The sequence below is a fragment of the Delphinus delphis genome, chromosome 5, assembly GCF_949987515.2.
Source record: "Delphinus delphis chromosome 5, mDelDel1.2, whole genome shotgun sequence".
Lineage (NCBI taxonomy): Eukaryota > Metazoa > Chordata > Mammalia > Artiodactyla > Delphinidae > Delphinus > Delphinus delphis.
The window spans coordinates 96,067,505-96,093,266 of NC_082687.1; the positions used below are offsets into that span (position 1 = coordinate 96,067,505).

General features: G+C 41.9%; 1 protein-coding gene across 1 annotated transcript in view; it reads left to right on the forward strand.

The window, feature by feature from the left end:
• Window positions 1–20,229, forward strand: part of TAPT1 (transmembrane anterior posterior transformation 1) — a 65,894-nt gene extending 45,665 nt beyond the window's left edge. The window contains exons 8-14 of the mRNA XM_060012786.1: window positions 2,469–2,549; window positions 4,982–5,091; window positions 6,520–6,579; window positions 6,961–7,029; window positions 10,575–10,651; window positions 13,774–13,934; window positions 16,826–20,229. Of these exons, the coding sequence (XP_059868769.1) occupies window positions 2,469–2,549; window positions 4,982–5,091; window positions 6,520–6,579; window positions 6,961–7,029; window positions 10,575–10,651; window positions 13,774–13,934; window positions 16,826–17,043 (776 nt within the window). The 3' untranslated portion in view covers window positions 17,044–20,229. The remainder of the gene's footprint in view (window positions 1–2,468; window positions 2,550–4,981; window positions 5,092–6,519; window positions 6,580–6,960; window positions 7,030–10,574; window positions 10,652–13,773; window positions 13,935–16,825) is intronic.
• The last annotated feature ends 5,533 nt before the right edge of the window (window positions 20,230–25,762 follow it).

Genomic DNA, 25,762 nt, shown 5'->3' on the forward strand with positions numbered 1-25,762 from the left:
GTCCCTCATAGTGTAAAATTGCATTTATCTACCAGAATTCATCAATTTTTATTAATCTCTACAGTATTTTGAAATAGTCTGCTTTTCTAAAATCTATTTGACCTTAAATATCCCCCTAATAAAATGGAGTTTTGGGCTTCCCTGGTGGCGCAGTGGTTGAGAGTCCGCCTGCCGATGCAGGGGACACGGGTTCGTGCCCCGGTCTGGGAGGATCCCACATGCTGTGGAGCGGCTGGGCCCGTGAGCCATGGCCGCTGAGCCTGCGCATCCGGAGCCTGTGCTCCGCAATGGGAGAGGCCACAACAGTGAGAGGCCCGCATAACGCAAAAAAAAAAAAAAAAATGGAGTTTTTCCCCTTTTATCAGTATTCTTAAAATTGAAATGATTATAGGTTTCCTCTGTGCCAGCAGCTACCATGTGTCCAAGAATCAGATATGATTAATTTAAGCACTGCTCTTGTTTTTGTTTTATTATGTAAGACTTCATAAAAATTATGTTGGATTATCTCAAATACTATTTTAAATTTCACAAGGCAGTTTCTTTCCAAGTAATTCTGCAGTGAACCAAGTCAGTATCATGGAAAGTGGAAAGGTCAGAAATAAGTACACTTCTTTGCTAAATTTGTTAATGGAAATTAGAAATCCAAAGGGCTTAGCACACATATAGATGCAGCTCTGTGAATAACTGTACAGAATTCCAACTGAAAGTACATGAACAAATTTAATTAGTCCCATAAATTAAGTCCCACAGTTAACTATACATAAGTAGCAGAGAATACATTTTATTTAGATTATGATGGAAATTATTCTAGGACAGGCTTTTCTCAACTTCTTTTTTTTTTTTTTTTTTTTTGCGGTTCATGGGCCTCTCACTCTTGTGGCCTCTCCCGTTGCGGAGCACAGGCTCCGGACGCGCAGGCTCAGCGGCCATGGCTCACGGGCCCAGCCGCTTCGCAGCATGTGGGATTTTCCCGGACTGGGGCACGAACCCGTGTCCCCTGCATCAGCTGGCGGACTCTCAACCACTGTGCCACCAGGGAAGCCCTTCTCAGCTTCTTTTAACCTATACTCCCGTTTGAAATCACAGAATAAGTTGAAAATGTGATCTAGAGCTAGTCACAACATGTGTGCTTTACACTCCAGAGTGTGCTTCCTTGCAATTCTGCAGTGCCCTTCGAGGGGGCACGCCTGTGCTCTTCACCTGGAGACTCACTGTGCTGTGAGCTTATACCCCAAAACATGGCATTTCATAAGAAATAACGCTATGGATTCATAATAGAACAGCAAATTGTGACCCCTAGCCTTTGAAGAAGTAAAGGTACAGCTCAGACTCCTCACAAATAGGGGCTAGGAGCCAAGCTACCCTAGAAAAGAGGTACTGCTACTAACTAGAGAGAGTTCAGGAATTTAGGGAAGAACACACATGGAAAACACCAGCTCACTTACAGAGGCCAAGGTTTAGCTGTAGAACAAAAGTCCAAATCATTTGCTGTAGATTGACAGGGTAAGGTGGAAATCAGAAAGGAAGAACAAAGCTGTCCCAGGAAGGACTTCAGACTGAAACTGAAATGCAGAGGGCTATAGGGGGTCCCACAGTTGAATTCCTGAGAGATTAGATTTATTAGGGAAATGACAGATGTGTACAGGCTTTTGAGATGGGCACTACATGCGTGATGGCTTCTAGCCACAGCCCTACCATTGCATAGACCCAACATGTGGATGTACCAGACTTACCACAGACAGATTTATTTCATTCCATTTTTTGGTTACATAGTATCTTAGACTCTGATAAGAAGATAACAGCTTCAAAAGTGAAATGTGTAAACTAGCCTTTAGCAGGAATTTACTTATTTGCTTTTATTAAATTCATTCAGACTAAGCTCAGAATACTTAGTAACTTACGGTAAATATCATGAAACCTAATTTTTTGCTCGTTTTATTCCCCTAAGTTCCACATATATCCTTAGTAATGCTATTGTAATACTAGCACTTTCTTAGCTGAAGGAGTCGTCAGGTCGGTACTTGTATGCTTACTGTTTACCAGATCGGAAATAGTCTGGGAAGCAGGGGTTTTATGTTACCCAAAGTCTTACATTTTACACTCTTCTATTATTTCTTCTTCTATAAAATGAAAACAGTTTTCTTACGTTCCCAAAGACCACTGGAGCGGTCTGACTCAATATGAGCAGATTGATGGCTTGAATATTTTTTGAAGTCTGTAGAAAACCGGAATTTCCATACTAGAATTATGTTGGTGAAAGAAGTAGATGGCCTACCAACGTAGCACCACCCTATATATAATTTTACAGACACTTTATATATATTTTATAATATATTAATTTTACACACATTTACATATATAATTTCATCATGCTCTGACTAAAAGAAAGTTATTTTAGATACATACTATATAATTGTTATTTATATACAATTTGTTATATATCTACTATTTGTTAAATTTTCTTTCAGATATTAAAGAACGATTTACAAATTATGTGCTTTTGCTAATAGTGTGTCTAAGAAACATGGAACAATTTTCTTGGAATCCAGGTAAGTAACTCTTAACAAATATGGTGCCTTCCAATTTTACTCTTGAACCAAAAATCATTCTCTTCCATGGAATAAAATGAATATTGCAGAAAACTCAAAATTTTTAGCTGTTCAACTCTTTGGGTGTTGGAAATAACCGTTCCAGTAGGACAGATTGAGTGTGCTTTCTGTGGTATGGTGGGAGCCAGACCACGTGCCGTGGTGTTTGGCCCGTCATTTCCTGTGAGCCACACAGCATCTCTATAGAGCTGTGTACCCAGTGGGTGAGTGGACCCTGTCGAGCACTGCAGCTTCCAAGCCTCTTTGCTGATTTTTCTAACTGTAGTGTGCTGTGGTTATCTAAATACAGTCAGATCTTTTTCATTTTACGGGTTCACCAGAAGACCTTTTACTCTTTCCTAAAATTTATCTTTTACTCATTCACTGCCTATGAATTAGCATTTTGAATAAAGATAAATTAAAGAAATATAATGTAAAGCAGTAAACTTTGTTACTTACACTCTCTGAATCAAGGCTGGCAAGGAAGTTGTTGAGATTCCATGAATTTTCATCAGTCATCCAGCTAGCAGACATTCACTAAGTATATGTTATGTGCTGGGCACTGGCACAGGTAAGAAGGACTAAGATGTGCGTAGGAATCACAAGCTAATAGAGGAAATAGATAGGTAATTATAACACAGTCTGGTGGTGCTGAAGTCAGCTTGGTGGGAAACGATCAGGTATCTCAAGTAATTTAGAATTTTTTACGTCCGACATTTCTGTATAACCTTGGTCTTAAGCATCGAGGTCATGTTTTGCAGTTTAGTACCCCCAATGCCGTGCATGTTATAGGTATTTAATAACTTCTTGTTAGTTTTCAGGTGTGTGTGAAACATCAGAAACAGATGTAAAATGAGATATGTGATCTTGGAAATATATTTCCAGAAGTTATTTTCGTGTAGAAAGCATACAATCAAATGGTATATCTTAACAGTGGCTTGACGTCTCATCTGAATAGATCCAAAGGCTACTTGACCTGTGGTAGCAAAGCCCCTCCTCCACACACACACACACACACACACACACACACACACACACACACCCCACCCCCCCCACCCCCCCCCCCAGATTCTCTGCATAGCTGGATTCTTGCTTTACAACTAAGTCAGCTAACAGGATGTCCATGAGAGGCAGTAACGGGCGAGTGTGGCTGGTCCCAGCAGAGCCCGCGTGGGATCAGCAGTCCCTAAACATTGTTGCGCCCCAGGATAGTAATCCCTAAACCTGCTGACAACTGGATGTTTAAAGTAGTGTTCTCATTTGTACTTGATTTTCAACAAGTTGTCTTAGTTTTCTTTGCGAGTATGATAAGAGGAACACTTCTTTGTTGGTAAATTCATCATTCTTTTACTCTTTGTTTTTGTTTTTTTTAGGTTTAAAAAAAATTTTTTTTAAACCAAATACCACTTACGGAACCTTACCCTAAATTCCCAAGATGATGAATAACATAGAAATAGTACAAGCTTTCCTGTATGCCTGGCCCATTGCTATGCACTTTACATCATTGTCTCATTTAATTCTCATAATGGTGAAGTGTGGATACTTTTATCTGGTAGATGAGGAAACTGGAACTTAGGTAATTGCCAGCATCATCTAGCCAGTCAGTGGCAGAGTTTATTGTTGAACGAGGTTCCCTGATTCCCCAAACCTCAACAGGATGTGAAACTCCCTAAGATTGCCTTGTCTTGTCAGCAGGCAGAGCCCCAGCTGTGCTCTTTCCACCCCACCTTCCAGCTGCCCAGGTGCTGGGTTGCTACAGGTCCCTGCCAACAATTCCGGTCGTTTTCTTGCTCTGTCCCACTCATATCCTTCTTCAAGGTCTAAGGAGGTTATCTGTTGGCGTTTTTTTGTCAGGTACTTGGTGCTGAATTGACATTCTAATAAATATGGTAAAGGTGAGCAAATCTGACAAATAACATCTGTATGACAGTGAAATAAATGATTGATCAGTAACTTTAAGTCTTAGTGATCAAGGAGGGAAAAAAATTTGTTCAGTTGACTTCAGCACATGTTCCTAGTAGTTATTCACTGTCACATTAAGGCAGCCAGAGAGTTTTACAAGGAGCCTGCTTAGTTAGCCGTCCCACCAGTCCTCCCGTGCTGGTCCGGAAGGAAGCCAGGGGCTCTGCTCACCACTGTGCCCCCTTCAGTAGGGGTTGGCACAGAGGAAGCACAGAATAAATAATTGTTGAATGCCTTATCCTTTATCTGGATAAAATAGGGCTCTTCTGATAATTAATTGAATGCTGGTTCTCTCTCTATTATCACTTATTGAAAACGTTATAGTTTTGTCCTGTGGAGATTGCAGGTTTCTGTGGTAGCCTGTGATAGGATATTACGGATTCTCTTCATAGTAAAAGATTTAATTGTCTCTCTTCTCCCCTACTTTATAGATCATCTCTGGGTGTTGTTTCCAGATGTCTGTATGGTGGTTACATCAGAAATCGCTGTGGATATTGTAAAACATGCCTTTATCACAAAGTTCAATGACATTACTGCAGATGTATGTATTTTAATAAGCAATTCAGTGTTTGGTGTTGACTTCTGGTTAATATTAGAAAGTTGTAGAAGAGCAAGTTTAAGTTTACTGCATTTATGAAGAAAAATAGAAAAGTACTACTACTTTAAAGTTAGAATTATAATTTTAAATTTCTAAAAATAATTGAACTACTGAAAGTACATTATTTCAATGTTAAACAGTTCTGGTTCCATACATTTGGGTAGAGGTATAGATTGACCAGTAGTTGAGATCAGGGTGTCAGTAACTCAAAACCATTATAAACTGCTAATAACCATCATAATCTGTCTACTTAAACTGTTTAAAAATCACATTGTTTCTATTTAAAACATTAGATATCAAAACTTCTCTCTCTGCCTAGATTGTTTAATATTTTATATTTAAAAATTGATTCTTTTTCTGTGATTATGAATAGGTTTCTGATAAGTCCTAGAAGACAAGAGCCTTATGTTATATTTTTCTAGTGAAAGCATTTGCTGGAACTTTGAGAGATTTGTTTTATATTATAACCAGGTATTCTATAGCATTTCCAGAAATAGAAATGGGGCTTTAGGCTTGTTGTAAACAAAACGTAGGCAAGTTTTCTAGTGCAGTCCTCATTCCTACCTCAGGCCCAAAATGAATAGTAATTTCACCAGTTATCTAGATTTGGTTTGGTTGTGCTTTGTCTTAACTCTGATGCTTATTATTTCAAAAGGCAAAGACTTAAAATGTAATGCAGTTGCAGCTGCTACAATGTGATGATTGGATTATGGGGTTTCTGAATGTTTTAATGTACTTGAATAAAATATAATTTTGCACTTTCTTGCATAAACGGTGATAAAGTAATTTTACCCTTTACTCTCTTGGCTTCCTCCAAACAAGAATCCCTCTTCATGGGATCATTTTCTCAGCAACATAAGTCAAAACTAATAGGCTTGATTCTAATACTTCGTGCAGTTTTTAGTGGAATACAGGTGCCTTCATAACTATGTTCTCTAACTCAGCTTTATATTATGTTTAGCATTCATTTTTCTAAGAAGGCATCATTATCATTAGATATACAGTAATAATAATTTTTAAAGTGTTCATTTAATTTAAATTTTCAGAATTATTTTCTGTGCCTTACACTACTTAAAATATAACCACTCCTCCCCAGATTCTAAACTCTCAGGATCATAATCGTTGAATATTTATCCCTCTTTAAGAGAAGGAAAACTTTACAAAGCCTGTGAACTTACCAGTTGGGGGAATTGAGGCTATGTTTTACCCTTATTGTAGGAAAAGGAATAAGAGAAAAAACTACCCAGATGTTGCTTAGTTAGTAGCACCTTCTTTCTGGCTAGTTATTGAACGTCTTATCTACAAGGTAAATCTTTCCACGTTGTATGTTTGCACTATATTACTTAATATTTCATTCTTACTTGTCTTTAGGTCTACAGTGAATATAGAGCCAGCCTTGCTTTTGACCTTGTTAGCAGTCGACAGAAAAATGTGAGTATCATATTGAAGACATAGTCTGAAGTTAACTGAACAATGGTTTAATTCAGCATGGGATATTAATTAAGGGAAAGCTAGGTAAACTTCCTACTTATCTCTGTTCTTGACACTAAATGTTTACAAAATAATAAAAATAATACTAATATGTAACATTACATAGGGTATGGTTTCTGCAGCGTTGTAACAGTTATGCAACTTTGTATTTTAAACTTCTTATGAACACTTAGATTGCCACATCATTTTATTAAATTACATTATAGGTGCTAGGTTCTCGCTCACAGCCTCACCTGTTTATAACATTTGCTGGTGATGAGTGAATTGTATTTTTAAAATGCTATTTAATCCCGTAAATCCTTTTCTCCTTTCTCTGTCTAGGCATATACTGATTACAGTGATTCCGTGGCACGGAGGATGGGGTTTATTCCTCTCCCACTAGCTGTTTTAGTAAGTCCATACTTCTTTTCCCTTTTTTATGACGAGATGACTGTCATTATAGAATATTAATAAATGGATTATCAATAAGTTTGTTTTAAAAGGACTTGATATAAAAATTAAAGGTACATGACTTAGAAGGAAATTTTGTTTTATAGTATCTTCCTTTTGGATTTTGAGCCATCCAATAGGTAAATGATATTAAGGCTCTATTTTATGTAATGGCTTTCCTGACAAGGAGACTATTCATTTTTGCTTATTCATTTGGCAACGATTTTTCTTTTAGAGTGGAAATACCTAGTGGTTGGCATTGATGTGGCCACTGTAACACATATTGGTGGAAGTATAAGTTGATCCAGCGTTTCTAAAGGGCACTGTGACGGTATTATGCTTTGATGAAGTAATTCCAGTTCTAGGAATTTATCCTAAGAAAATAGTTATAAAAGGCACATGATGATTTATAGGCAAGGTTATGCATTGCAGTGGCATTTATAGTAGTAAAAATTTGGCAACAGATGAAATAGATAAATATGGTATGCACAAATGAAGAAATACTCTGTGTTCGTTATAAGCACTACTTCTTAAATTTTTTCCGAAGTTTTTACAAGGATATTTTCTACTGTTATACACAGGAAATATCATATATATTTTTTAAATAATAGTACTGAAATTTACTAGATCAACCAAAAAAATTAGTCATCAACTTCTGATATCTTAATGAATTGCTCAGAACAGCCTTGCATATAGTTACTATAATATTTAATTAAGGCTGTAATAATGTTAATTAAGAAGATTTGCTGGCTGCACTTATATATGATTATATTCTTTTTTGGGGGGGTTTTTTGTTGTTTTTTTTTAATTTTTGGCTGTGTTGGGTCTTTGTTGTTGCACACGGGCTTCCTCTAGTTGCAGCAAGTGGGAGCTCTACTCTTAGTTGGGGTGCATGGGCTTCTCACTGTGGTGGCTTCTCTTGTTGCAGAGCATGGGCTCTAGGTGTGTGGGCTTCGGTAGTTGTGGCACACGGGCTTCAGTAGCTGTGGCTCGTGGGCTCTAGAGCGCAGGCTCAGTAGTTGTGGCGCACAGGCTTAGATGCTCTGCGGCATGTTGGGATCTTCCCAGACCAGGGCTCGAACCTGTGTCTCCTGCACTGACAGGCGGATTCTTAACCACTGCGCCACCAGGGAAGTCCCTATATTCCTTTTTGGCTACCTATTCTCATATCAAAACAAATGCCATCTTTTTGTCAAAGGACATCTGAAGTTCTCTTATAATGCAGAGTCCCATAGAAATTAACTAAGAGAGGTATAAAGAAGTTGTAGATTATGCTAACTGTAGTTTTGACCAGCTTGCGTAACTTTTTTTTAGAGGATGGATGATTAATAGATTTAATGTTATTTAAACTTCAGCAGGACTCTTCTAATAACCACATCCTAAATGTTTTCAGTTGTATTAGGAGCTTGTTTTTATTATGTACTAACTAATTCGACTTTCTTTTGCTTGGGAAAAGGAGCTCCTAGAATTTTGGAAAAACAGAAAATTTTTCAAGAGTAAAGTTATTTGTTAAAGGTGTAAGAGATTGATGAAATAGAATTTAAAATTTTTCTACATTTGTTTTCTACAACTGGAAAAAGGATACAACGGTGTGAGAATAAACCTAGGTTGCCTGACTTTTTTTTTTAAAGGATTGGTTAAGTGGTTGGATTTAAGTGTGTCCCTGCTTTGCCAAATAATACTTATTTATCTAGTAACTTATTTGCCAGAAAACTCGATTCATAATTAGTATGAATTTTTTAAATTAGATTTTTTAGATTTTTCTTCAGTCTTTGTTTTACTCTTTAAATAAGTTTTTATGGTTGTTATACGAAAAGATTTAAGTTTAATTAATAATTGATTAGCAGAACACTTCTGGGAAACCTCCTGTAGTTTCAAAGGGGATTACATAGTTATGTGAGGATCCAGCAGGTTTTCTTTTGCAGCGCTTTTCTCACAGAGCGCCAGAATGACACCCTAGCTTTGGCAGAAATCTTGGGGCCCTGAAGAATAAGCTGAGGCCTCAGTAACTAAGATAATTCTTTAATTAAGGCTAAGAGTGGCAGTGTTTCCTTGTAAATGTTACCGTTGGTCCTAGAATGAATTCATATCCAAGAAAAGTAAAATAAATCATATGTTAAAGTCTCAAGGAAATTGGACTTGGGACACATGTATCTTAAAGTCACCTAATAATATACTGGGTAAAAATGATGTCGTTTAAGCCTTGAATGTGATCGTTGGTTTGCCTTTCATATTAATGAATAAAATTCTAGAACTTTCCATCACAAATGTTTGTACGACAGGTCATTTCCCCGTTAGAGACTGTGACAGAGATGACGACTTCCATATCTTTCCTCATCGTGAAATTTTATTGAATATATGGCAGTCCATTCTGTCTATCTCCTCCCAATTGCTCTTCTATTAAAAGCTTTTTTTTTTTTTTTTTTTTGTGGTACGTGGGCCTCTCACTGCCGCGACCCCTCCCGTTGCGGAGCACAGGTTCCGGGCGCGCAGGCCCACGGGCCCAGCCGCTCCGAGGCATGTGGGATCCTCCCGGACCGGGGCACAAACCCATGTCCCCTGCATCGGCAGGCGAACTCTCAACCACTGCGCCACCAGGGAAGCCCTATTAAAAGCATTTTTTAAATGTCATTTAAAATGTATCTTATGATATTTATTTAGAGACCCTTCCATTTGATGATAACATTACTAGATAAGGTCAGTTATTTTCCCTGATTTTCTATTTTCACATAGCAGTCCCCCTATACCCTAATATGTGGGCTCATTATTAAGCTGAACTTATAACGTGTAAACATTTTCCAGCAACAGATCCCACCAGATTTATTCAGCAAACTTCCAAGGATAGTGCTGTTACTCCTATGTTTCTGTGAGATAAGTAAGAAAATAGGTGTTTAATCATAACTATCCAAAGGAGGCAGAACGTTTCTGGCCTTTAAGTAATTAATTTTGTAATAGTATTTAGTTTCTTTAAACAGTACAAACCCCCTAAGGTTCCCTTTTCTCTCTTCCCCTGCAAGTCATTGGGGGTTCTTAGAGAGTCAAAGAAAAAAGGGCAGAAACAGCAGGAGCGAGGGAAATGCCCACTAAGTGCTTCTAGTTCTGGTAGGGACACATGCAGCAAGATGAATTCATTTGTATCTTCCAGAATAATTTTTATGTTAAAAGTCAGCTGATTTGCATCTATGTATTAACATACAGGTAAACATGTCATTCATGAGCTAGGTATAGTGTCTGACGTTAGAGTCAGCAGTTGAACATGGCATTAGCCGCAGCCATCCTGGAGTTGTCTAAAGAATCCAAATCTACCACAGAAGCTTTCACAGGCAGCCAGATTCTGATATGAATCAACAAAACTAGAGCTGCTTTCTTCAGTTTAGACAAAGGCCACAGGTATGTGCCCAAAGTGTTAAAATCCACATGGAGAAATCTTTATTTAAATATTAACTAATAACTCTGTTTGTATGTTCTGTTTATGTGTTTTGTTGTTTTGGTTTGTTTCTGGCTAGCTCATCAGAGTTGTAACAAGCTCAATTAAAGTGCAAGGAATCCTGTCTTATGCCTGTGTCATACTCTTCTATTTCGGGTAAGATTAACCATTCTTGAATATGTTTTTGGTTATACAGTAAAGTATAAATGCAAGATGTGATGGAAGTTAATAGCAGCTAAATCATAACAATATGCCCATCCCAGCTGTCTTGGGGGTCTCCCTTGACAGCATGTATCTCCAAATGTATTTGTGACTCAGTTAAATTCTAGTTAAATTAAATATGCTGTTTGGTAGTAGTATTAATAGCACTTTAGATTTAATTTTAATCTTTTAGTGAAATCATTTAAAGCCCTTTCTGCCTAAGACTTAAGTTTCACCCATGTTTTATGATAAAATCTGCCTTTGTAATCAGATACTGTTCTATGTTTTAAAAAAATCTTTGTTTCTACTATGTTTGCCATACTGATTATTTAGCATGCTCTAGGCCTATGTCATATAAACCCAAAGGAGATGCAGAAATGTATCATTTCTCTGCCTGTGACTGGTTAAACTTTTATCTGCAGATTTGTTGGTCTCATGTGGCTTATATCTTGTTGGGAAAGACAAAGGGTAACAAATTAACGACTAAAATACTTTAAGATAGTAATAAGCGGTATGAAGAAAATAATATAAAAAGGCATTTTTTGCCACTGCTAGTTTTTTCACTACGTGAATTTATGATAAAGTAGCCCTGCCTAGGTTTAGATTTACTTTAGAAGAAAGGGACCCCATCCATGGTCCCTGTGCTCACGTGCAGTGGCGCATCAGGAGCCGTGCTCTGGGCGGCAGTCAGAACTGAGTGTCTCGAGAGGAGAAAGTGAGGAGAGGATAAGCGTAGCGGTAGTGACCTCAGCCAGAGATTCACCCAGAATCTGCCTCTGGGACGAGGTCCGCTTTCCAGAGACATCTGGGTATTTCCAGTTCCACGTTTTGAGTGTGTTTTCTACACTGCTGTCTGCCTGCTAACTGACTCAGCAGGTGCTCCAGAGGTGTCCGACGCAGGAGCCCAGGAGCAGTCAGTTTTCACCGTCTCCACCAAGTATGTGAGTTACAAATAAACTTTCTGTGCCCTCAGTGCCGCGTTCAGGCTACGCGGACAGTGTCAGTGATGCCCAAAGCAAGATGTGATTCTGATCAGATTGCATACCATTTACTGTTTGAATGAACATAGAAATGCTTTACTGTATTAAGGTAACTTTCGTCAGCTACTGCCATTAAAAAACGTGAGATCCTCCTTCCCTGGCACAGATGGTCACACTGCCCTGCGAAGTTCTTAGTATCATTCCTTGTTTATCTCCACCCTGCCAGGCAGAGAGCGTGGGCGAGGATGGCCGGCGGTCCGGCAGACCCCGGGAAGGGCCTGGGCTTCAGCTCTGAGGGAGGCGAACCGCTGGAGTCTTGTGAGCACAAGAGGGCTAGACCCATCTGGCTTTTTGCAAGGGCCGCTCTGGCTGTTGTGCAGAGAATGGACTGGAGTGTAGCAAGGAGAGAAGCACAAGTCAGGCGAGGTCAGGAAGCTGTTCCAGTCGTTCCCCGGAAAGGTGACCACAGCTGGAGTTGAATGGTGGCAGTGAGTGCTAAAAATCTGTCAACTAGGGATACATTGAAGGTGGAGATGTGCAGGACTTGCTGATGCATTGTGAATGTGAGGCGAGAGGGAACACGAAGCACCAAGTGTGATCACAGGGTGTGGGGCTCAGGCAGTTAGGGTGATGGGTTGGCCGTCCACTGTGATGGGGAAGCCAGTGAAGACAGACACGTGGGGCTGGTCCGCCTTGGTTTTTTTGGAGGGTTGGGGCTGGAATCGAGAGTCCTGTTGGGATTTTGTAAGCTTGAGATCCTCCTAGACATCCCCTAGTTGTCTCAAGGAAGCAGTGGAAGGGCTGAGTAAGGAGGGCGGGGGAGGTTGGGGCCGGCGGTAAACCTGGAAGAGTGGCGCATGCACGCGGAAGGTCCTTGCAGCCTTGGGTCCATGTGAGGCCCTCGGTGCTCCGGAGTAGGGAGTGGGGAGGCCAGGGAGAGTGAAGGAAGCCTGTTTGCTTCTTGTTTGACCTCCTTCCACCCCCCTCTTCGGACTTCCCCTCACTGATGCGTAGTTCCGTGTCACTACCAGGATTTCGTATCAGGCCTAAGAAATCGCCACCCCCGTCTTCACTCACTGTAGAACTGACCGTGAGGTCCTTGGTGTTGTGCCATTTAAGGGCCCCTATTTGTGTGACGATACCAGTGTGAAGAATTTTTTTCAGAATTTTTGCCAGATTTGTTTCAGTTGCCTAAAAACGTTATATACCTTTTAGCCCAGAAATCCCACTTCTGTAATTATGTATTTTGGAATTTATCTTAAGGAAACACAGATTTAACGTAAGTTTTCCTAGCCAGAAACTTTTTAATAGAAGCAAAATATTAGAAATAGCCTAAGTAACCAGAAATTAAGGGCTTTGAGGGGCTTTGTTATATGATAACCAATATAGTGAAGCGTTTTGAGACCATTAAGATAATGTCATTAAGGAACACCAGCGGTTCTGGAGAATATTCATGATGTATTGTCATGTCAACAGCAACGATGGGAATAAAATAACCAATTTTGTTGGCGTTTCTGTGTGCTCAGCTCTGTTCTGAGCACCTTACTTAAATCACCTCTATGGATTAACCTGTTAGGAAACTCACTCAGATCCACACAGGTCCTGAGCAGTGGAGTCAGGATTCGAACTCAAACACTTGGCCCCTGGAGTCTCTGCACTCGCTCTGAACTCCAATCCCCTACTGCCTTCTGAAGAGACCCCATTTCTGGACAGTGAGAAGTATGAATAGACGTACATTCAGAGCAAAAATGACTGAAGGATAATATACCAGATGTCACAGTGATTTGCACTGGAGTGTGGCATTATAAGTTTTTGTTGTTTTTCATCTGCATTTGCTAAATGTATTTGTTTTGTAATAAAAGAATAAATGTCAATTTAGAACCAGGTGAGACTTCTAAGTATAATTTCTTCTTATAAAGAGAACTAAGGAGTTTTTCAAAAATGTTCCCCCATGGTAAAGAAACCTCCAGAAACTTGGGTTTTGCATAAGGAACTGGGCCCTGCGGCGCCTGAGTCATCCTCTCTCCCCCTCCCCTCTACCTGCCCAGCGACTGAGACGGACTCCAACAGTAGTTGGTCATTTCTTTCCGGTTTTAGGTTGATTTCTCTGAAAGTACTGAACAGCATTGTCCTGTTGGGAAAATCATGCCAGTACGTGAAGGAAGCCAAAATGGAAGAAAAGTTGTTTAACCCTCCCCCGACCAGCGCTCCCAGCAAACCATCCAGTAAATCACAAAATAAATGTAAACCCTCTCAAGGTAGGTTTGGTTCTTTTTATCACTTCTATGAATCATTCTATAATGAATTAATTGTCTGAACTCCACTTAATAAAAAAATCACTGTTCAGTCGATGTTTAGCAGTGCTTTCAAGATTGGATTTCGCTTTGCTTAGCTGTTGATTTTTAATGTTTGTGCTGTGGATCTCATCACAGGTGCCCCTAACGCAGTGCTCCGAGCTTTTTCACTCCTTCGTTGGTTGTTCGGTAGATGGTAATTGGGCACCTGTTACCTGACAGGCCCAGGGATACAGCAGTGGGGCAGGCAGAGCTGGATCATCGGGGAGAGAGAGGGAATGGATGTGCACTATGGCAGGTGGCTGTAAGTGCTGTGGAGAAAACTAAAGCAGACTCAGGAGAGGGACTGTGGTGGGAGTTGGGGGCACTCCCCAGCCGTGAGGAGCCGGCATCCGGGCAGAGACCGAGCCTTCCAGGGAGGAGCCTCCCAGGCACAGGCCATGCGTCCAGAGGCCCCAGGCAGGAATGTGCGTGGCGTGTCAAGGGACAGCCTCTCCCCCGGGATCGGGAGGGACTGGAAGGGGGTCCAAGAGGCTGCCCAGGGCTCCAGGTCACCCAGGGCCCTGTGGGCTCTCGTGAGGATCTCAGCTGTTCCTGTGTGAAGGGGTTGTTGCAGGGCTTGGAGCGGAGGAGTGACACGATCCAGCAGACATTTTAAAAGGACTGTTTTCAGTCTTTGTGGAAATTAACCTCAAGAAGGGTGAGCCCAGAGCTTCCCTGGTGGCGCAGTGGTTAAGAATCCGCCTGCCAATCAATGCAGGGGACACGGGTTCGAGCCCTGGTCTGGGAAGATCCCACATGCTGTGGAGCAACTAAGCCCGTGTGCCACAACTACTGAGCCTGCACTCTAGAGCTTGCGAGCCACAGCTACTGAAGTCCACGCGCCTAGAGCCCGTGCTCCGCAACAAGAGAGGCCACCGCAGTGAGAAGCCCATGCACCGCAAGGAAGAGTAGCTCCCGCTCACTGCAACTAGAGAAAGCCTGCGTGCGGCAACAAAGACCCAACGCAGCCAAAAATAAAATAAATAAAATTAATTTATTTTAAAAAAAAGAAAAGAAGGGTGAGCCCAGAGGTGGAGGCCAGGGGGGAGCTGCCTGGCTCAGTGCATGGGTCAGCATGTGAGCGGGCAGGCTGACCAGATTCTGGGTGGGTTAGGAGGGGTCCAGGGCTTGCCAGTGAGGTTGTGCCGTGGGAGAGGAGTTGAGGATGATTCCAGGGCTTCTGGCCTGGAAGATTTGGAGGAAGAACTGGGGCAATGTGTGTGACAGGTAGCATATGAGATGCTGGAGATACAAAGGTAAATAAATCATGCTTTAGCGCCTCACAGACTGACAGGGGAGACAACAAAAGTGGATAATCCAACTTGGTGAGTGAGGTTATAGACAGGGGTGTGGAGGGCACAGGAGAGGGGCCCTTCCTGGAGGTGGTGACGCCTGAACTAAATCCTGAAGGGCGAAAAGAAATAGGCCCAGGTGAAGCTGGGGGCACGTCAGGAAAGGGACCAGCGTGGGCCTGAAACAGAAGAGAACTAGTGGGTCAGTATTCCAGGCGTCAAGTTTGTTCTGGAAGGAATAAGAGATGAGACTAGAGCTGGGCCGGAGGCCAGTCTGAAGAGAGAGCCATGCTCGTCATGTATGCTTTATTTTAAAGTAGAACAGAAACTTGTGATTAACTTGAAAATAATTTTTAATTTTAAAGAACACATAAGTACTATTGGTGATATGGGATTGCATTCGTTTCAGCTACCTGGATAGTTCATAATGGGTCCATATGTGTTCTGTTAGGCTAGGCTCCTTCAGCACAGTAAGAAACTAATAACCATCAGTCTTGCTTTCAAGAAGCCTCCAGTTGAAGAGGGGATAAAACCTGTAGCGCGCACTGCAGTTCAAGTTCACTGGATCCAGAGCCCCGTAATAAGAAGTGCATTTTGCGCGAGTGCCTTTGTGTCTGGTCAGGATGTTTTGGAGGTCAGGAGACCACTGGCCAGAGACCATTCAGGAAGATATTGCAAGTCAGACAGCTCGGGCCCAATTTGCATGTGAACAGAGGGGCTGGCTGTCAAGACAGCATGGAGTCTATCATGTTCCCAAAGAAGCAAAGGACAGCAGGAGGGAGGGACGACCCAGAGAGATGAATGTATTCATCGTCTCAACCGGGGCAACGGTTTCAACAGGTGTATATATGTGTGAACACTCATCAGATTATCCATTTTAAATATGTACCATTTGTGGTATGTCATCCTTACCTTGATGAAGCTGCTCTTATAAGGACTGAATGTATGACTCGGGGATTGGTGGGTCCAGGCCCCCAGACCACTGCTCCTCAGGCCAGGCTCAGGATCGCCATGGCCCAAAATACACATTAGAGGTTTTGTCCATTGATTTGTTTTTACTTCTGATTTGGACTTCCTGGACATGAAATGCTGACCATGTCTAATGTGACTTCACATAAGAGGTGGAATGGATTAGAGTCTCCTTAGCCCTGATGTCCTGAGTTTAGGAAACAATGTTAATTTTTCAGCTCTGGCAACAATCTTCTTATTGGTTTTATAGGAGGAGGGTTGTTACATAGGAGTTCTGATCTTTCCAGAATCAGGTAACAGTGTTATTTGTGTGACATGATCCACATAATAGCTTTTATATAAACTTTTGGATGAGGAAACAGAACTAGTGTAGCCTCTGAGTTTCATTATAAACTCTGGGGCGTATACAGCATGCTGTCTGGCTATTACTCGCTTTATCCAAAAGCGTGGATAATCAACATTTCTTTTCAGTACCACTATATTGGTAAGCTTGTGGTTATTATAAGTCGGGGGGAAACCCTTTTCTAATTAAATGAATCTGTTTTTCCACAGAAGAAAACCTGTCTGCTTCGGTCACCAGCCAGCCTCTTCATCAGAAGGAAAATGTCATACCACTACTTGTGACAAGCAATTCTGATCAGTTCCTGACAACTCCAGATGGTGACGAGAAGGACATAACGCAAGAAAACTCTGAATTAAAACACAGATCCTCAAAGAAAGATTTGTTAGAGATAGACAGGTTCACAATTTGTGGAAACCGAATTGACTGATTTCTGTAGCTGCGTGTGCCAAAGATACAGAGTCCCGGGGCAGCAGATGCTGTGCTACCAGGATGGACAGATGCTGAAAATGGCACTTAAATATTTATTTAAGAACTTAAATTATTAATGGAAAGCAAATCTTAGTGTCCTTCTTCCAGTGATGTGCTCTGGCTGAAGGTCAGGTCACGTGAGTCCGCCAACAGTGACCTCCAGCCTTGACTCCTTGGAAAACTTGACGGATTAGGAAAAGTTCCTGCTGCTTGGCAAAGCAGCAGAATCTCTCTGGGCCCGACAGGAGCAACACAGACATCACTTTTGCTTTGTCAATCTGTGCTTCCAGAAGATCGGATTTTGATGTGAGTCCTCTTCAGTATAAGGATATACCTGGAAAACTGTGAAGCTCTTAGCACGATGCTCCCTTTCCAGCCTCACTCTGTTTCCACAGTTTTCAAACGTCACTTCATCTGCCAAACCATTAAAAATAATAATAATAATTAAACTTAAGTCAAGTGTTCTTACCACCAGGATAATCTTTGAAGATGTACCTGAATTAATCAGAATAAAAAGCTACCTTAAATAAGACATGATGAATAGTAGCACTTTATAGAGAGAAAATAAAAGACCCTAAGCCAGTTTATTTAAAAAATATTAATTAATGAAGGTTATGCATCACTGAGAAAATGTTTCATAATTTTTCAGTTTACTCTTTACAGCAAACGTGAGCTGTGTATTGTTTCATTGCAGTGGATAAAATAGGAATTCCCTTACAGAAAGCCACTTCCTGTGCTGAGAAAGCGGAGCAGTGTTAACTTTAACTGTAGTTAACTGGTTTCACTTTAAACTAATTAATTGCTTCCTAAACTGTTACAGTTAAAAGGATTTGGTGTTGAACAGGCTGAAGAACTGTCAGTATACAAAATTCAAAGGTGTCGACTTCAAGTGGGTTTTCCAAGCAACAGTTTTGAAGTCCATCTTCTAGCAGATGGGGCAGCATCTTGCTCCGGCTTCTGGAGTGCATGGGTGGGTCTGTCTGTGTGCCTGCGCCTGGGCGGGCCTGTGTTGTGTGGGGAGGTGTGGCTGTCACGTGCACCTGTGCCGGGCTGGGCAGGCTGTGTGGGGGAAGGGAAGTGGGGTGTTCGGGGCGTTCAGGTGGCTGCCTGGGTGTGGACAGGTGTTTGTGCGGGGATGTTGGGAACAGCGGCCAAAAGGTGCTTTTTGGTTTTGTTTGAGATGAGTATTCCATTTCTGCTTAATTACCGGTTTGTGGCCCACGTCATAGGACAGGTTATTTTCCACCACATTTTACCTTGAGGAACCTTTCTGCACTTTTATAAAAATTTTACAGGGTCTAATTTCAGAATGTCCAGGTGTTAACCATTAACTGTTAACTTCCTTTGATGGTTTCATTTTAAAGTTTTCATTTTAAAGTTCAGCTCTTGTGCTGATATTTCCAGCACTTGACGTGCAGAAGGTAAATTGTAGCTGGTTTGTCTGTTTCCTGGGTGAAATGTGAAGAAGCAAGCTTTAATGCTTTGGCTTGTTCCTCTGAAAAAACAAAAGTGGATTTTAATGTTTTACCTTAAAGCTAAAGAAATCGAAATTAACATTTATGTAGGGTAAAAAAGAAAATTGTACAGAAATGCTTTTGTGAAACCAGGAATTATTTTAACTTAAAGATGAAAGACTTTAAATTGTTTTGTGTATGTTTCAGTGAAGGCCCGTTTTAGGATTATTATTCTTTTTTCCATCTTCTCTTCACCAACATAAAGAACAGTGTCTGTGAGGAATGGGAACAGTTTGGGGATAACTTTGCCAAACATAGCCCTGATCAGAGCAAAAATATGATTTGGGTATATCTTTCAGTTCAGCTTGAATTACTCTGTTACTGTGCTGTCATTTTTGAAAGATCTTTTTTTGGCAGAATATATTGGGAGTTTGGAATAATGTTCATTTCCTCTGTTAAAATGGCATTCAGTACTAATTTTATAAGTGCATCTTGTGTGAAACTCAATAAATTCAATTTTATAATCTTTTTTAAAAAGGTCACTGAATTTATTTTAATAATATTTACTACTATATTCAGTGGAGTGAATTTCCCACTCTATAATAAGAATTTACTTCCAATTCACAAGTGACAGGACTGTCTAATTTGAATTATTCTTTTGGTTTTAATGGGAGAAAAATGTTTGATTTTTGTCTTTGGAGGAAAAAAATAGACTGGGTCTTGATCATAGACCATTTACTATCTCTCAGCAAATTAAGGTACTTCATTTTGCAGCTATTTGAATGTCACACCATGTGCTTTTCATATCTGGGGGTCAAGTTTAAGACAGTACTTCGGTTAAAAAAAAATCTGAGGCACAACGTAAGTCAGACTCTTAGCTTTCTCTTTGGGATAGAAGTATAAACACCAAGAGTCATTCAGAGCTTGTCCAAATTTTCTTTGTACTTCTTGTACTTCGGCTAGCAGTTAGACTTTATACTCTTTATACATATACATGGAAGAAACTTGTTAGAACCTCAGAAATTTTCCTCCCATCCCTGGTAACTCAGCAGAGATGGATATAAAGTCACAAAATAATTTAAAATCACTACATTTTGGACTGTTTCAGTTCCATCTATTTATTCTCTCAACAAAGATTTATTAACACTTTCTATGTGTCAGGAACTGCTCTAGCTGCTGGAATCAGCAATGAACCAAAGTCCCTGCCCTCCTGGGGAGGACTGATAGTAAACAAGTCAGTGAAATAACAGCTGCTGTGGGCAAGTTGCCTAATAACCAAATGATCTCTCAGGTCTATTTCAGTTTTAAAATAAATACAGTTCTTTAACATCTTAATGTAAATCTGGTTTTTTTTCCTATTGGATTTGCTTAAAATAAAATAATCGTATAGCAGTTTCACAGTGCTTCCATAAAATAGAAAAAAATAAGAGGGACTTCCCTGGTGACACAGTGGTTAAGAATACGCCTGCCAATGCAGGGTGCGCGGGTTCAAGCCCTGGTCTGGGAAGATCCCACATGCCGCGGAGCAGCTAAGCCTGCGAGCCACAACTGCTGAGCCCGCATGCTGCAACTGCTGAAGCCCACGCGCCCAGAGCCCAGGCTCTGCAACAAGAGAAGCCACCGCAATGAGAAGCCTGCGCACCGCAACGAAGAGTAGCCACTGCTCACCACAACTAGAGAAGGCCCACGCACGGCAACAAAGACCCAACGCAGCCAAAAATAAATAAAAAAAAAAAAGAAAGAAAATGTTGTTTTTTACTAAATACTGCTAGTTGTCCACCAGCATCTTCTGTGGCATAAGCATAGAGCTGTGGCTGGGCACCTAGCTGCCTCTCTGGGGACTACATTCCCAAGCCCCTCTTGCTGTTACATGTGGCCAAGTGACGAATTCTCACCAAGAGATGGAAACCAAGGGTATATACCATCACAGGCCCCCCTACACCTCTCCGTTTCCCACCAGTTGGAACCCAGAGAAGGTGTGGCCCCTCCCCAGCCATGCAGGTAAATGCACGGGGCTCACTGGATGGCAGAGCCTCAGCGGGGAAGGAACCCAGGTCCCTGAATGCCTCTGCGGAGTGGAGTTGCCCATCAACCTGGGACACTCAGCTTAGACTATACATGAGAGAGATGTAAGTGGTTTTGGTTCTAAGCCACTGAACCTGGAGGGTCTGGATTACAGCCCACATTCATAACACTTGGAAATCTGAAAGGGCCTATTTAGAGATCTCTACATAAAAGGAGTGGATGTTAGACCTAACTTCCTAAAACGGGTGCTTCTGAAAGTACTCTTTAGATATTTACTATTTGTTGTTTGTAGAGGAAAAGATAAAACGACTATGCCCCACTTATTCATCAGTCAGACTGCAACACCCTGGGTCATCACGACATTAAGTGTGTTTATAAGTGGCAAAGTCCTATTTGTTCATATACTCTACAGAAAAGATGTGCCCTGTCCCTTGTCTCTCAGGAAATTGTACAGGAAGAATAGATTATGAGTACAGTCGAACAGCACAGAGAATTGGAAAGAAAAGGAGTTAGTGTGTCAAAAGAGCAGCAGAATCGCGATAATCCGGGACCAGTTTGAAGCAAATGGTACCATGTACGTGACGGCTGAAAATATCCAATGTGTACAGTTGAAAGGGGAAGTTGTTAAGAAAGAAATTGACGTTCCAAGGGAGCTTCTGTTATCTGAGGAGTTTCCTTAGTAACAGGCAGTGCTCCGCAAGTGCAAGCTTGGCCTTGCTGTTGTAAATTTCAGTAAGAAAAGAAAAGCAACACACACTGGCCAGTTAATGAAAGGCACCGTTTTGGCACAGCATAGTAAAGTTTATCTGGAGTCGTTTGATATTTAAAGTGATGAAAAAGAAGGGAATGTATCTGCACGATGTAGTTTGCTTTTCACTTACAACTTTCTTTTTGGCAGGTGAGGAAACGAAGTGAGGGTCTTGAGAGTACAGTTGGCACCTTTTTGAGGGAATTAGATCAGGGATTACAGAGTGTTTGTGCTCTTGAGGGGTGAATCACCTGCAAAGTGGGTACTTTCAAAACTGCAATTATTTTCAACAAGCTTATTTTCATTTCATTTTAGATACGTCTACGTAAAAATGTAAATACTCGGGAAAGAGACAGCTATCATGTCAGGGTTAACCAGATAAGTGAAATACAACAAAAATGCCTAAATAGCTTGTCGGGCTTGATGTAAGATATTCATGGCACGGTCAGTCACTGTGCACAGCACAGAACTAAATAAGCTGTGCTCTCTGTTCACAGAGTTTATCTGCAGCCTGACAGGGGACCACTAACTGAGGTAAGTGCTACCGCAAACATGGTGCTGGTTGCTACAGGACATCGGATTCAGATGGGTTCACCATGTTCACTGTAGCCCTGGCATTTTGTACAGTTCCTGGCACATGGATGCAGCCAATAAATGTTTATTGGATGAATAAACCTGGGAGTCATTGTGGAGGATGTGCAATTAGGCTGCTTTGAAAGAAGAGTAGGAATTAAATGGATTAAAAAAAAAAAAAGGAAGGACAAGTCAGAAGTGAATGAATGAAGGAAACCCTTTAAGGAGGTGACTGTGGTCATTCATGCCAGAGTAACAGGACTTAAGGGGTGTAGGGCATGGTGACCTTGTGGACGTTGGATGTCTAGAATGTTTACCCCTCTAGGAAGTCCGGGGAGAGCTGGCTGGCTGGCGATGTGGTGTTGAGTCAGGGACTTCCTCCGTGTGCAACTGCAAACCTCAGTTGTAAACTGGGCTTGATAATATTCTCAGGGTTGTTGGGAGGAGCGAATAAGATAATGTATCTAAAACTCGGCTTGTAAATGATAAAGCACTGTACAGATCTAAGTTGTGCTGACCATCATTACCTGATGCCTCACAGCTTAGATTAGTGGTCGTCAAAGCGTTGTCCCAGAGCAGCAACATCGCATCACCTGGGAAGATGTTAGAACTGCACATTCTTGGCCCCTGCCCAGCCGTGTTGAATCCGAAGCTCTGGAAGTGGTGCCCGACGATCGAGGTGATTCACGTGCACGTTCAAGTTTCAGAGCCCCTGGCCTAGAGCCATCACTGTCTAGGATCTGGACCTCACATTATGGGGCCAGAAACAGCTCCAGCTGCTCTTCCCAAGGTAAAGACCGAAGAGACTAAAATAGAATTGGGGAGCCAAAGTTCTCTAGCATATGCCAACGTTTTATTTAAAATCCACACTTCACTGATGTTGCTTGCGCAAGACAGGGCAGTTAGATGAGGCAGAGCAGGGCTGAACCGGTGTCTTCCAGATGTTCAAGCCTCAATGCTCCGCCTACTGCACCCTCAGGGCTCCACCCCCAACCTCTGGCAGTAGAACTTTTCAGATAAATCATGCAGAAATCATAGAGCGCTGGGTCAAGATATCACATGACACTCCAAGGTTTTAATCACCAAAGTCGAGGAAGAGAGAAAGGACACACAGTCCACTAAGTTGTGCAATTGAGCACCAGAACCCTTTGCGGGAGACTCATCCCCTCTGGGAGCAGCCTGCTGTTCTGAGAACTAGTGACACAGCAGACAAGGCAGCAGGGTCCTTCACTTGGAAGCTTACTTTCCAGTGCGGAAACCAGACCACAACCTTGGGAACAGCTGAGTAGTGTGGACGGTGATGGGTGCTATAGAGAAAACAAGATAATGTGATAGGGATGGTCAGGGAAGCCCTCTAAAAGCTGACATGTAAGATGTGGCCTGAGGTAGAAGGAACTCCTTTCAGGCAGAGACCAGCAAGTGCAAGGTTGCTGAGATGAGAGTGAGAAGGGTGTATTCTTCCCACAGAAGGAAGTCAGCAGGGCTGAAGAGATGTGGGGTTAAGGACAGGATGCAGCTTGAAATGCAGTAAGAGGTGGGCTATGGCAGGGTCTCCAGCTCCTCCAAGCCCAGGGGCCAGGAGGGGCCAGGATATTCCTGGTTTGGGGGCCAGATAAGGAGTTAGGATGTTGCTTTTTCCTGCTGTGTGAAGAGTGGGTTGTAGGGCAGCTAGCATGGAATCAGGGACATGTGTGTGTGGGGGGGTGCTTTTATGGGATAAACCAGGGGAGGGAGGCCTGGAGTCGGGGCAGGGCCAGGAGCCCCCCAGTCTGACTTGGTTCTGTCTCCACCTCGGAAGGAAAAAGCAGCACCTCTGCAGGAACCTTTAAACCTCCGCTGGCCGTACAGCCACATAACAAAGGTTTCGACTTACACTTCATCCTTGTGTTTTTCCAATACTGACACTGCACGTAGGCAAAATCAATCTTTGTCTGATTTTCTGTTTCTCGCTGGATGATGTAGTGATGAGCAGCCTCCTGAAATGATTGCGCAGACAGGCTGGGACCCAGTCACCGGCTCAGGATGGAAATCACGTTTGCATTTACAGGCAACGGAAGGAAGCACCCTGAGAGCCACAGGCTGAATAGCAGGAAACTGGGCTCAGCTCCCTCATTGTCCGGACTGGACTGAGAACTGGAAACAAACATAAAATAGATAGGTAGTGGGAAGCGGCCGCATGGCACGGGGAGATCAGCTCGGTGCTTTGTGACCACCTGGAGGGGTGGGATAGGGAGGGTGGGAGGGAGGGAGACGCAAGAGGGAAGAGATACGGGAACATATGTATAACTGAGTCACTTTGTTATAAAGCAGAAACTAACACACCATTGTAAAGCAATTATACTCCAATAAAGATGTAAAAAAAAAAAAAGCTGGTGGCGGGGTGACATAAAGCCATGCGGTTTCAGATCCTACCCATCTTTAATTAGAAAACACCGCATGAAAGAGTATGACTTTCCCTTGTAAATGTAGTGGATGTTCATTTCTCCTTCAAAGATAACATGTTTAAAGATGATGTAGGTCCTAGAAAGATGGAATTTTAGCCTTGAAGGGGCTCTAATAGGCACCCAACCTCTGTCCCAGGACAAGCTAGTTTTCTCCTGTACCCCAGTGTCATCTAGCTTTGGCTTGAAGCAAGAGCTGTAGTAGTAATAAGAATAATAATGATTTTTAGAGCAGTACTTATTAGACATCTACTGCAAACCATCATACAAGGCCCTTTTAATTCATACTTCATCTAATCTGTACAATATGCCTGCAGGGTCCCCATTTTATGGATGTGGAAACTGAGGCTAGGAGGCTTTTCACAACAGTCATCCGGCTAGGGAAAAATAGGACCAAGATTTAAAGGCTGGTTCATCTAATGGCAGAGCACTGGTCCTTCACAGCTGTGCAGTGCTCAGATCCCAGGACAGCCCTGCACCAGAGCCCTTACCAATACGCACTGGACGTTTTTCTTAAATCAAGTGGTTTTCCAACAAAAGCGTGAGCATTTAACAAATTTTCCATTCCTCCTGACCTCTTTTCAGTTCACATTTTCCAGTCTCTCATATGATTCCAATTCTCCACAGGTTGGCTTTGCTGAGTGCTATTTTTAGAATTTGGACGATGAATGGATTGTTCTGGTTCTACTGCTTACCGTTGAATCACCTTTTTTTTCTCCCTAAGGAACCTAGACGGTGTGAGGCATGACAACATGGATTTATGTGATGCTTAGCATTTGGTTTCTCATTTACTCCTGCGTGGTGGGTCCTGATGTCCATGTACCAACTGGGAGACCAAGACCTTGGTTTTCCAAGAATTTGGGTGTGGTGCCAGGACCTTGGAGCAGGGCTCCTGACCATGGGGGGGGGCACATGCTTGCTAAACACGTGGGCATAACATGCCCCCCATTGCTGATCACGTGCTAAGAAAGGAGGGTGGGGACCACCTTCCTGGCTTGAGCAATGGTAAATAGCGCATAATTTAAAAGCTTTTGCCAATCCTCAGGTAATAGACATTTGTTATAGAAAAGTCAGAGGACTGTTAAGAAAAAGGTAGAGATGTGGAGAGGAATATCTATAATTTTACCATCTAATTTGTTGTACTTTCTTTCAAACTGTTTCTGACAATATATACACAGGTATAGGTTTCTACGTGTAAATATATTTCCATGATACTCTACATACTGGTTTATCACATGCTTCCTTTCCTTTACACGTGGTGGACATTCTTCCAAGTCAATGATTTAAAATATTTTAATGGCTGCCTAGAATTCCATTTACGGCCATATCATAATTTGTTTAATCAATTCCTTTTTGTTGGGCATTTGATTTTCTCGTTAGCATAAATTCCTAGAGCTGGAATTCCTTGGACAAAGTCTCCAAACAACTTTTGTTGTA